Source organism: Dipodomys ordii, unplaced genomic scaffold (genome assembly GCF_000151885.1).
Source record: "Dipodomys ordii isolate 6190 unplaced genomic scaffold, Dord_2.0 Scaffold14, whole genome shotgun sequence".
Taxonomy (NCBI): Eukaryota; Metazoa; Chordata; class Mammalia; order Rodentia; family Heteromyidae; genus Dipodomys; species Dipodomys ordii.
The window spans coordinates 2,776,525-2,790,213 of NW_012267230.1; the positions used below are offsets into that span (position 1 = coordinate 2,776,525).

Genomic DNA, 13,689 nt, shown 5'->3' on the forward strand with positions numbered 1-13,689 from the left:
ACACTTTCCATAGATTGACATGCCTCCTGGAGCTTTTCTTCTGACACTAATAGGAGCTAGCAGGTGTTTGCAGGAAAATGACAGACATCTACATGAAATCAGGTGGTCACATCTATTTTCATAGATGCCAGAACACAAACTTCTGACATTGCCTGTTTTATATAGTGTCTCTCTCTTTCTCTCTCTCTCTATACTTTCATTTCTGTAAAAATTCTATTATCTCTTGTAATTTGTTCTTTTTCAGTGTTAAGGAATCTAATCAGCAGAGTAGAACCAGCTGCTTTTTCAAAACTACTCACCATGACTTACTCCTCCCCCCCCCCTTTTTTTTTTGTCTGTCGCAGGGCTTGAACTCTGGGCCTGGGTACTGTCCCTCAGCTCTTCAGCTCAAGGCTAGTGCTCTAGCACTTGAGTCACAGCACCACTTCCAGTTTATTGGAGATAAGAGTCTCACAAACTTTTCCTGCCTGGGCTGGCTTTGAACTCAGCCTCCTGAGTAGCTAGGATTACAGGCATGAGCCACTGGCACTCGGCTACTTTCCCCTTTAATGCACAACTTTGTCTTGCACTTTGGTTATACTTTTTTCCATCTTAAGGTCAACTTTTAAATTAGGAAATAATATATTATGGTCATTTTTGTAAAAGGGCATACATAGATCTTATGCTATGACTACAGAAATGTAATTTAACTGTTCTAGTAACCGCTGGGATCTCTTTGAACTCGGCCTGGGTGCTGACCCTGAGGTTTCTTTCCACCTCTCCCCTCCTCCCCCCCTCAGCCTTCCTCAAGGCTAGCATGCTACCATGTAAGCCATAGCTCTACTTCCAGATTTTTGGTAGTTCATTGGAGTCTCAGGGAGTTAACTGCTTAGGCTGGCTTTGATCCATGATCCTCAGATTTCAGCCTCCTGAGTAGCTAGGATTACAGGCATGAGCCACTGTTGCCCAGTACCACTGGGATCTTTTAAAGACAGAAGTTCTTATTTATATGTGGGTTATTTTCTAATTTAAAAAACTAGATAATACAATTTCTTTTTAGATCTCATTAAGATTCAGTACCGTATTTTAACCGTGATAGTTTTTCTTATTGTCTATTATTTAGATATAAACTTAAATACTTAGTTTTTCTCTAAATAATTTTTTTTTTGGGTCCAGTCGTGGGCCTGAACTCTAGGCCTGGTTGCTGTCCCTCAGCTCTTCAGCTCAAGGCTAGCATTCTACCACTTGAGCCACAGCACCACTTCCGGCTTTTTTTTTCCATTTTGCTTATGTGGTGCTGAGGAGTCGAACCCAGGGCCTCATGAATGCAAGGCAAGCGCTCTACCACTGAACCACCTTCCCAGCCCTCTAAATAATTTTTATACCAAAGTTGTGTGGTCTTTATCATATTTCAGCTCCAGTACATATCTAGATAATATGGAGATCACTGAATGGATAACTTTATTTTTAATTTTTTTAACTTTTTGTTTATGTGGTACTGAGGAATTGAACTCAGGGCCTCATGCATGCTAGGCACACACTGTGCCACTAAGCTCCATTCCCCCCAATAACTTCATTTTTAATTCATCCTGCTTGGAAACTTTCTCTGAAAAAGCTGTAACTCCTTTTTTTCGAGTTCACATCTAAGAATTTTTTAATTTTATTTTTTTAAATCCTAAGCTTTAGAAAAGTTTGCTAGTGCACTTGAGAATGAAGGTTCCTGCCTTTAAAGGACAGGAGCAGCACTAGTAGCAGGTAACATGGATTTCTCTCTAGCTTCTGTTTGAGAAGACATTTCTGCAAGGGATGTTAAGGAAACTGTAATGAGGGAGAGGAGGTTGAAAAATAGGTTAATTATAGAGGTATAATTTAGGGTAAGCTTTAAGCGTGTAATTGTAGTTCCTAGAAAGCACATCATGGTTGAGGGCTGGGAGAGCAGTAGTATAAATTGGATCTTTCTAGGTTGAGAATGTTTCAACATTCATAGTTTTCCTTTTGTTACTGTGCTAAGAGTTGAAGGGATTTTTACAGGTTTTATGGTGAAGGCATACCAAATTCAAGTTTAGTCGAATTTACTTTTAGATACTTTGACCTTCTTTCCCCTGGAAGGATTACACTCAGCAGTTCTGTGGCTAGGCTAGAGCTGAAATTTATGTCTAAGGTGTTGAGGTATTCTTACCCTACTCATCTCATTCTTTAAAACTCATCTTATTCAGCACTCCTGGGCTCTAGACTAGGTGCTGCCTCTGATTTAGCAAATAAGTGAGATGAACCAGATTAACTTTTTTTTTTTTGGTGCCTGTCCTGAGACAGCATTCTATCACTTGAGCTACAACTCCATCATTTTAGGCTTTTTGGTGGTTAACTAAAGATAGTGTCACAGACTTTCTTGCCCTGGCTAGCTTCAGATTTTAGCCTTTTGAGTAGCTAGGATTATGAGGCGGTGGGACATGTGAACTAGTTACCTCTTCCCAGTTACTAATACTTAAATGTTGCTTATTTAACTAGAATGGTCACTTAGCCTCCAGAAAGTTAAATTTGTTTCTGATTTGGTCTTGAGTTTTAGTAATACCATTGTATCTGTGTCCTACAAGCTAGTTTTTTGTTTTATTTATTTATTTTTGCCAGTTCTGGGGCTTGAACTCAGGCTTGGGCACTGTCCCTGAGCTTCTTTTGCTCAAGTCTACCACTTGAACCACAGCTCCACTTCCAGTTTTTCGAACCTAGGGCATCATGCGTACTAGGCAAACACACTACCACTAAGCCACATTCCCAGCCCTTTGTTTTCTTTGTCTTTTTACTTTTTTGCCAGTCCTGGGGCTTGCACTCAGGGTCTGGAGTCTGTCCCTAAGCCTTTTTGCTCAGGGCTAGCACTCTACCACTTGAGACATGGCTCCACTTCTGGCTTTTGGTTCATTGAAGGTAAGAGTTTCATGGACTTTCCTGCCGGTGGTGGCTTTGAACCATGATCTTTACATCTCAGCCTCCTGAGTAGCTAAGATTACAGGTGTGAACCACCAGTTGTTGTTGTCACTATCATTATGTTTTCAATGTGCCAAATAATTTTTGCAGCTTTCTACGCCTCCCCCCCCCCCCCCGACAGACACATCTTACAGCAACCTCTCTGGGTTGTGTTGTCAGAGGACAGCATAAACTTTAGGATGGCACATGCACCAGTCAAAAGCAAAGCTTCACTTCTGGGCAGCCATTTGAATGAATTGTTAGAAATGGCAAAGTGACACATTAGTAGGAAATCTCCCTTACAACTATTGAAATGTGCACTATATTTCATAGCAATGGCAACTTAGCCTCTAGGAGATATATTTGTTACTAATTTGGCCACAGGAATGATATGAAACTTTGCTTACAGAAAATTTAGCTCATCTTGGTAAATGTTTGAGGCCATTTAAATGTGAAAATCTATTATACCCATAATATGCAAAGGTGGAAATTGATGAAAATCAGTTTTAAATTAATGATGAAAAAAGTACCACTCCCACTTAGAAATTATATGCTTGTATAATGTCTTATGTTTTGTGTCTAAAGAAAAATTGCAAAGCCTTTTCATTAATAGGTAGTACCACAAACAGTGGGAAAAGCATGCTTTGTTTGCATCTTTTCTTATGCAGTTCATCTAATGGAGTTCTTTGATAAAAGTGTATATGTCTTAGATTAATATATGAACATTTTATCATAACAATCCATTTCTTTCAGTTTCATATTTACATTGTTTTTTGTTTGTTTGTTTTTATTTTAGGCCACTGAACAAAAAATCAAAGGTACGTTGTTTAAGCTATTTTTTATTCTTTTTTCATTAAAGCAAGAGGTTGTTTATGTACATTTCTGTTTATCTCCAGGATGGGAGAGAAGAAGGTGCCACAGGTGAGAGCAGACTTCTTCAGTGAGGTCATTGGCATTGGTGGATTATTGTGGTATCTATTACCACATCTAGGGTACAGTTTCTGAAGCCGCCTCCTTGAATAACTACTTCCTCATATACTCTTAGTTTGCCTCTTTAGGCCCTCATACCTTTTGGTCTCCATTTTAAAACTTTCTGTGCGAGGCCTTACATAGAGCCCCACTCCATCCTTTGGGGGTTCTGCCTACTTTATTTCTTGCTCTCTGTTGTGCTGTTGGCACCCATTTCTTCTTGAAGGCATGATAATGACATCCATCTCTTTATTTTACTTGGATTACATAGTAGATTGATGACTGTGGTTATTGAACCAGGTTGAGTAGTACCCTAAGCAGGTTTCAGGGCAAGAAGAAATAGCCTGATTCCTCATCAGTCCAGAATCTGGGTTTCTTCACTGTTCCAGTAGTCAACTGCTTCATACTTAAAGATACAAGGTTCTCAGAAATTCATTAGGCCTCAATGCTCTGAATTTTGATTTTTAGCTAGGTCAGAAATATGGGCTTTGCATCTCATATATGCACTCAAGTGTTGTCCATCTTTATTTAAGGTCAGTCAGCATTACGTAAGGTGGCATCTATTAGATGCAGCTTCCCTGCTCTCAGCTTACCTTTCTTATACTGCCTAGCATATTTGTATCTTTATCATCTCATTGCTGTTTTCCTTTTTAATCCAATTCCTTAAGCACTGACTATCTTCATTGTGCCTTTTAGCTTTTCTAAACCTCTGAGGGTTCTTCTCCTAATGAGTTGTTTCACTTACCATTGGTCTTTTTTGTTTTTCCAGTTTCTTAGGATTTTGTAAACCATCCTAAATTTGGGCACTTGACCCATGGATTTTTTCCCCCTCCAGCATGATCTTTGAGGATCTACTGTTTATCTTTTCCAAATATAAATCATCTTTTTGCATCCTTATATAAAATATGAACAATATTTGGGTTATCTCATTCTTTTAGATTTTCCACAACTCTAGAGGTTGTTAGACTGAAAGTATGAAAGGCACTTAGGAATGTATATTGTTATTGGCACTCTGTATATGTCTGTGGTGTTGGGGCTTTCACAATTACAAACTGGACTCTTGAGGGTAGGTTTGACCCACACATTGGTTTTTTGTTTTTGTTTTTAATCTAAATAGTGAAGTGGCCACTACACTTGAGCACATTAACATAGCCATCATCTAACATCATTGTCTGATCTTTTGGTGCAAAGAGAACTTAAAATTTAACTCTTCTTTGTGCAGATTTTCAGGTTTTTATTAAAACAGTAGTAAAGTTGTTTATTATGTTCATTAGATCTCTATACTTAGCATCCTACATAACTGCAACTTTGTACACTTTGACTTTCATTTCTTCATCTCTCACCTCTTTCCCTGATAAAAACCAGTTTGTTCTTTTGGGGGGGGAGCTTTTTTTTCCCTCTCTTTCATAATGGGGCTATAAATTGACCTTAGGGCCTCATGCATGCTATAGCCAAGCATTCTACAAATTGAGCTACTGCCACAGCCCTCATTCTATTTTATTTTTATGTTTTGGCTCTTAGATGCACGTAGCGGGGAGAGGTACTAAGGCTTGAATTTCGGGTCTGGGTGCTGTTCCTTAGCTTTTTCTATGCAAAGATAGTGCTCTACAAGTTCTACCACACCTCTACTTCCAGCTTTTTGCTGGAAATTGGAGATAAGAATCTGGTGGACTTTCCTGCCTGAGCTGGCTTTGAAGCATGATCCTCAGATCTCAGCCTCCTAAGTAGGTAGTAGCTGGTGCCTGCCTCATATTTTATTTTCTTGTCTGGTGTATGTCACTTAGTGTAATCTCCTTGAGTTTTATCTATGTCATTTATTTATTTACTTAAACTGGAGAACCTTCTGTTGTATGTTTGTGTACATGTGCATGCATGCCACCGTTTCCTAGCTCATGTATGAGCAGACACTTAGATTTTCTTTGTCTTGGCTACAGAGGACATAGAAACTCAGATATTTCTACAAGGTGCTAATCAAATCTCTGGACATAAACTCAGAGGAGGAATTGCTGGGACTTGTGGTATTCTGTTTTATTCTGTAATCTTTCTGTGTAAATGTGCATGTGGCAGTCTTTTTTTCAGAAGAATGTGCCCATACAGGAAAAGTAGATCTTTCATTAGCCGCCTTTTCTGAATCTTACATACCTAGACAAGATTCACTGAGAGTAGATTAACCAAAGACTTAGGAAATGCCATACTGTAAGCATTAAGGATTCTTTTTCATCTCTAAAAGAAGATCCGCCAGGCGTGGTGGCTCATGCCTGTAATCCTAGGTACTCAGGAGGCTGAGATCTTACAATTATGGTTCAAAACCAGCCAGGGCAGGATGAGACTCTTCTTATCTCCAATAAGCCACCCCCAAAACTGGAAGTGGCGCTGTGGCTCAAGTGGTAGAGTGCTAGCCTTGAGCTGAAGAGCTGAGGGACAGAGCCCAGGCCCAGAGTTCAAGCCCCATGACCAAACAAAAGAAAAAGAAAAAGATCCTGGGTTTGGATTGGTAACTCACCTCTGTACCAGAGATCCCCAGAGGCAAAAGTAGAATTGTAGTTGAGACCTGGCATAAAACCACAAGATCTTGTTTGAAAAATATGTGTAGCAAAGAGGGCTGAGGGTGTGGCTCAAGCGGTAGAGTGCCTGCCTGGCAGGCACAAAACCCTAAGTTCAAATTTTACTGCTGCAAAAAATTAAAAGATTCTGGGATTGGAAGGTAGCTCAGTGGTAGAGTGCTTGCCGGGCATGCGTGAGGCCCTGGGTTTGATTCCTCAGCACCACATAAGCAAAAAAGGCTAGAAGTGGTGCTGTAGCTCAAGTGGTAGAGTTCTAGCCTTGAGCTAAAGAGCTCAGGAACAGTGCCCAGGCCCAGAGTTCAGGCTCCACGACTAGCAACAACAACAACAAAAATTTAGAAGATTCTGTACTACAGAAAAAGTAGAACTTGCTTCATTGCTAAGGAGCAGAATTTGCTAATAGGATGTTTCATCCTGAATATCCTTAATGAAGGTAGTCAGAAATATCTAATTATATCATGATAAAACCAACTATTTAGTTTTTATATCTAATTTTGAGCTGTATTTCAATGGAAATATTTAAACTTAGGTCTATATAAAAATAGCTTGTATTCATGTTAGTTTTAAAATACTGTTTTCAAACAACCATCTAAACTATTTGCTAATAAGAAAATTAGCAGGAATTAGTGGATTAGCAACCATTTTGTATTTTCCAGACCACCTATACTAGCTATTTGGTAGTAGCCTTTATTCTCAGTAAGCATTCTAGCACTGTATCTTAAATGACTTTAGTGTACTCTTTCTATTTTTTATTTATTTATTTTTGTGTGTGCCAATCCTGCACTGTCCCTGAGCTTTTTGTGCTTAAGGCTAGCATCCTGCCACTTGAGACATAGCTTCATTTCTGGCTTGTTGCAGAACTTCCCTGCCTGGGCTGGCTTTGAACCAAGAGCCTCAGATCTTAGCCTCCTGAGTAGCTAGGGTTATGGCATGAACCACTTGTAACCTGCTCACTTTTTAAATTTTGTTGACAATGCTTAATTTCATTTATTTGAGAAGGTAGAAATTTTCTTAATACAAAGAAAGATAAATAGGAAAGTTCCAAATTGTTGCTCTTAGGTGGGAATAACATTCCCTCCTTCCATCCCTCATTTTTCCTGTCTTACTGTTTTTGTTTTTCCTGTCCTATTATTTTAGGCCTTCTAGAGCAGCATAAGAGTGGTAGGAGTAATAGGCAATAGTGCCTTGAAAACAGACATTTTCATGTCAAATTTTCTTCAAAGAGCCTCACCTGATGATGTTACTTGTCTCTAGAAAGTAAAATAAGAGAGATTAGTATTTCTATTTAAAGTTGGCCAAAAGAAATCTTAAAAGGCATCCTATATTCTAGGAATATTTGATAAATAGTGTGTTCATCTGATAGTTTAACCCTTGACGTTGTTTTAGTACTTTAAATGAAAATACATGTATGACTTATTTTCTGTCCATCAGTTCTCCCCGTACTGGAGTTTGACCTCATGTTGTCTTGCTTGCTGGGCGGGTGGCCTACCATTTCAGCCATGCCCTCAGCCCTTTTTAAAGCCTTAGTTATTTTTCAAATATAGTCTTGAGGTTTTACCCAGGGGCTAACTTCATAATCATCCTAAATCTCCCATTGTAGCTGGCACCACAAATGTACACTGCTATACTACCATACTTGGCTTGTTGGTTGAGATGAGCTCTGGCTAACTTTTTGCCCAGGTCAGCCTTGAATCATGGTTCTTGCAATCCTTGCCTCCTGTGTAGCTAGTTAGAAGTGGTGTGAGCTACTTCACCCAGCCCTTGAGATCTATTTAGCAGTTCATTCCACTACAGTGATGTGGGGGTGCTAAAATAACATTTTATTTATATACCTGTCATTTCTGCCAGTATTTTAGAAGATATACAATATAGCCACTATAAAAGCTGTGACACAAAGCTAAGTTGTTAAAGGATAGGAATAATGTAAATTCTTCAGCTATTAGGGTATGGAACTTGATATTTTAGGTGGTAATAACCAAAGAAGATTTGACTGGTTTGCATTTAAATGGTTCTAGTAAACTTGCAGGTAGTCAAAGTTAAGTTCACTTACTATGATTTTCTGTAGTAAATTGATAAAAAAAAAAACGGTGTCTTTACATATTTAAAGTTTGGTATGTTTAGAACTGGGTATTATGTTGATTATTTTCTTGATTTTTCACTTGAATATGAAAATTTCGATGTATTTTGAGCATTCATAGCCTTTATTTTTGGAGTGCTTTTAGATTTGAGTTTTTACATAAGAAATATTAGAAAGCTGATGGCTCAAGCCTATAATCCTAGCTACTTAGAAGGCTAAGATCTGAGGTCTGGTTCAAAACCAGCCCAGGCAGGAAAGTCCATGAGACTCTTTTCTCTAATTAAGTATCTTTGGCTGCTTTCAGTAGCTTTTGGCTTTGTTTTGTTTTATTTTTAAATTTCTCAACCAGTTCAATTTTGTCCATCTGTTTAAACTGAAATAATGAGTTGGATCACAGCAAAAATAAAATCTGCTTACGAGTATGTGCTTTCTTTACTAGCTGACTAATTCTTCTTTAAAACACACACACACACACGCACATGAATATGGCTTACACACACACACACACACACACACACACACACACGAATATGGCTTAGTGGTAGCGTGCTTGCCTATCATGCATGAAATCCCAGGTTCGATTCCTCAGTACCACAAAAACATGAAAAAGCCGGAAGTGGCACTGTTGTACAAGTGGTAGAACACTAGCCTTGAGCAAAAGAAGCCCCAGGACAAGACAGCTAGATGGGTAGGGTTTTGTTTTTTGTGGGTTTTTTTGTTTTTGTTTTTTCTGGGCATCAGTGTCTCACACCTGTAATCCTGTCTACCCAGGAGGCTAAAATCTGATGATCACGGTTTGAAGTTAGCCTGGGCAGGGAAGTCCATGAGACTCTTACCTCCAGTTAACCACTGAAAGGATAGAAGAAGAGATAGCTTAAGTGGTAGAGCTCCAGCCTTGAGCAAAAAAGTTCAGGGACAGTGCCCTGGCATAATCCCCCAGTCAGGTGCCAGGGACTCATGCCAATTACCTAGACACTCTAGAGGCTGAGATCTAGAGCATAATGGTTTAAGATCATCACAGGCTGGTTCCTTCTACAGAATAGCCAACAAAAAAGCAGGACTAGAGGTGTGGCTCGAGTGGCAAAAGTGCCAGCCTAGCAAGCCAAGAAAAAACAAATTTCTGGCTTTAGAGACAGGTTAATATTAGAGCCAAGTAAAGGATTTTTCTGTATTCTCATATTGACTGTATATTGTTGTATATTCTTGGCTGGCTCTAGGTTTTCTTTAGGCACAGATTTATTAAAAATTACTGATTTATCTTTTTTTGTTTATAAGTAAATAAAAGTACTGATTTATTTAGTGGCATACTAATGAATTAGCATTATAATCCCCTGTCTCTTTTCTCCCTCTTCTCTTTTCTCCTAATTCTACATCTTGAAAGTTATACTCTGGACTGGGAATATGGCTTAGTGGTAGAGTGCTTGCCCGGCATGCATGAAGCCTAGCGTTCAGTTCCTTTGTACCACATGAACATAAAAAGCTAGGAGTGATGCTGTGGCTCAAGTGGTAGAGTGCTAGCCTTTAGCAAAAGAAGCTCAGGGACAGTGTCCAGGCTCTATGACTGGCAAAAAAGCAAAGCAAAAAGGCTATACTCCATAATACCTACCTCAGTATCATTCTCCCTTGTTCTGTGCTTTAGGTCATCTCATGTATGCTTCAGTTCTTGAATTGTTGACTTAAGGGGTTATGGTGTTTGGTACTAAGAGTGCCAGTGGGAAAGGAAAGAGAAAGAAGAAGCCAGCACTTTGACCACATCCATTGCAGTATTAAGAGATTTGTAATGCCTAGCACTGGTGGCTCACGCGTGTAATCCTAGCTACTCAAGAGGCTGGGCAGGAACGTCCATGAGACTCTTATCTCCAATTAACCACCAGAAAACCAGAAGCATTATGGCTCAAATGGTAGAGCACTAGCTTTGAGCTGAAGAGCACGGGACAGTGCCCAGGCCCACCCACAACTGATAAAAAGAGAAAGAGGGAGAAGGAGGAGAGGGAGTGGGAGTTGGGGAAGATTCGAGAGAGATTTTTTAAGAGTTTCAATGAACAAGGACAAATTGTTGCTCATTAAATATTTCTGTTCTTGTTTCCTAGTGAATATGGATAGAAAGATACACACACACACACACACACACACACACAAAAGGTGCCAGGGTGTTTGGGGCAAAAGGGAAAGTTTGAAAGACCATGAAACCCTTTTGAAGAATACAAGTGCTGCAGTGGAAGAGAAGAAAAATTTAGAAAATTTAGAAAAATTTTAAGAGAGGTCATGATTAGTTTAGATTAAGTCTAAAAAGGGATTTTATGATACAGATAATTTAGGGCAAGTAGAGGGTAGATAATAGAGGTGTCGGAGTGAGTGAGACAGGGATCCGGAGACCTATTAGGTCTCAGAAAAATTTGAGAAGTACCTAAAATGCAGGAATTCAGAAATTCAAAGATTCCTTTGAAGCTTTTGGGCTTGTTGATTGACTGGTTCTATCTAGAAGGATTGGATGGATGGAAGGTCCTACATAGATAAGCCACTAATTAAGGCCATCAACACCTTTCTGTCTCTCTAGCTTGACTTGCTCTTTGGGCATCCTCTTCTGCTACTTTAGGCTATAATTTGGGTCTTTCCATTTTTTTCTTATCCTATAATTCTTATGACTTTTTCTGTGTATGTGTTAAATCTGTATTTCTAGTCCAAATTTGTTTCCCCTAACAGTACTGGGGTTTAAACTCAGGGCTTCTTGCTTGCTAATACTCAGCCACTTGAGCTTTGCATGTAGACATATTTTATGTAAGTTTTTTAAACCAAGAACCATATATCCATTTGCATGAATATCTAAGGAATTGCATGTATTAGTCAGGAGGCTGAGATATTAGGATTGCTTTTGGGAAACCAGCCTGGGCAAGAATGTCTGAGAGACTCTTATCTTCAGTTTACCAGCTGAAAACTGAAAGTGGAGCTCTGACTCAAATTGGTAGAGTGCTAACCTTGAACAAAAAACTTAGGGATAGCACCCAGGGCCTGAGTTCAAGCCCCACCACGACAAAAAAGACCAAAAAAAAAAATTCTCTTAAGTTCCTGAGGTCAGACTATTTTTGTACTCACAAGAAGACTCAGAATTTGACAACAAACTGGATGGCAAAGCATGTGTAAAAATCTTACCTGCTTTTGTCAGGCCAGATTGTAGAAAAGATTTTTTAAAAATGTAAAACTATGTAAAACGTTCCATACATCCTTCACACTAATTTTGTTTGGGTTAAGGTGGGGGGGGGCTCTATGCCAGCATGTGATGCTTTTTTAATTAATATTTTTAAATGTATCTTTAAGCTTCTAATATGATAGAGATAATTCAATGTAAACACAGCTGTTGGGAGCTTCTAATTTTTAAGAATATAAAGGAGTCTGAGACAGAAATGTTTGAAAATTGCTGTTTTTAGTAACAAATCTAACAGCATCCAAACTGTGCACTGTTACATATTTTCTAAACTTGATTTTCATCTAGATTGCAGGACCCAAACCTAAAAATCATCTGTCACTCCTTTCTTAGATGATAGCAATAATCACTGTAATTTATTGCTCTGAACTGTGCTAGGTGCTGTTCTTAGTTATATACATCAACTGTCTTGTTAACACCTCCCAACCGCTCTATGGGCTGTAAGTATTTTACAGGAAAGAAATAGAGGCACAGAATAACTAAAATGCTGTGGTCACACAGCCACTAAATCATAGAACTAATGTCCAGCTTAGCCCCTTTGAACTTGTGGTCTTTTGTTCTGAAATGCAATAGTTTATTTTTTTGTGGTGACACATGTGTGTAACATACACTGCTTTTTCCCTGTGTCTTGTGTTTGTAAACACCTGCCTGACCTGCTTATCTGTGTAAAGTCATCTGGGCATGATCCTTGATAGAGGGATAAATCTTGGAGGACTTTTTCAATACCTTATGCCGTTCTACAGGGTCTTCTATTTTTCTATGTCTGTTTGGTAAAGTATATTTTATAGGCAGAGACTGGAAAACTGTAGCCCATAGGACAAATATGGCCCACAGTCTGATTTAGATAGGAAAGTTTGTTGGAATACAGTAATAGCCATCTCTTTACCTAGTGTCTATTGTTGTTTTTGTGTTACAATGACAGAGTTGGGTAGTTATGACAGGTGTATGCCTTATAATGCCTACCTGCCCCTTTATAGAAACATGTTAGCTGGCTTTTCTGTTTTATTGGTATAGATTATTCATGTTTTCTTGTCTTTCCAGAATGTCTGCATTTGAAACGATATTTCCCTTTTTCATTCCTAGTACCATGTATACCTCTTGGCTTTGTTCCCAAATTTTGGAATTCCTAAAATTTTATTTGACTTGTTGATAATATTATATTGTTATTCTATCTTTTACTCAGCAACAAACATGTGAAGATGATATTTCTAAAAAGTAGAAAACAAAATAGTAGTATTGATGAATGAAACTATTTTGTCTTATGGGTGCCTTCATGAAGCTTTTTTGTGTGTATTTGTGTTAGTTAGCCTAATAAATTTTCTGCCTTTTTGGATGTCATTGTTGATACCATTCTTTCCTAGATTTTCAAAGTAGTTGTAGAGCACAGGTGGCTCATGCCTATAATCCTAGTTATACTGAGGAGGCTGGCATCTGAGGATTGTGGTTCAAAATCAGCCTAGACAGGAAAGTCTGTGAGATTCTTATCTCCGATTAATCACAGAAAAGGCCAGAAGTGGTGCTATGGCTCAAGTTGTAGAGCCCCTTGAGCAAAAGGAGCTCAGGGACTGCACCCAGGCTCAAGAACTCAAGCCCCAGGACCTATAAAGTAAAAAAAGACAGGAATATCTTCGTTTTAGAGAATCATTTCTTATTTTTCCCATTTTCATTGAAAAAAATACGTTAATCAGTTTTATTGGTTAAATAACCATACCTCTGCCCACCTTCCCCCCCCCCCCCCAGTAGTAAGTACTGAACCAAGGGCCTCATGCATGCTTGAGAAGCACTCTGTCACTTGAGTTATACCACAATCTGGGCTTACTTTTGAAGTCATTGATTTTCTTTTTTTCTTTTTTGCTTATGTGGTGCTGAGGAATCGAACCCAGGGCCTCAGGCATGCAAGGCAAGCACTCTACCACTGAGCCACCTTCCCAGCCCCT

General features: G+C 38.9%; 1 protein-coding gene across 3 annotated transcripts in view; it reads left to right on the top strand.

Annotated features, from left to right (window-relative positions):
- The window catches only part of Tnrc6a (trinucleotide repeat containing 6A), a 79,350-nt gene that overhangs the window by 25,839 nt on the left and 39,822 nt on the right, over window positions 1–13,689 (top strand). For all 3 annotated transcript variants that reach the window (XM_013011602.1, XM_013011604.1, XM_013011603.1), the window contains exon 3: window positions 3,737–3,758. In XM_013011602.1, coding sequence (XP_012867056.1) covers window positions 3,737–3,758 — 22 coding nt within the window. The remainder of the gene's footprint in view (window positions 1–3,736; window positions 3,759–13,689) is intronic.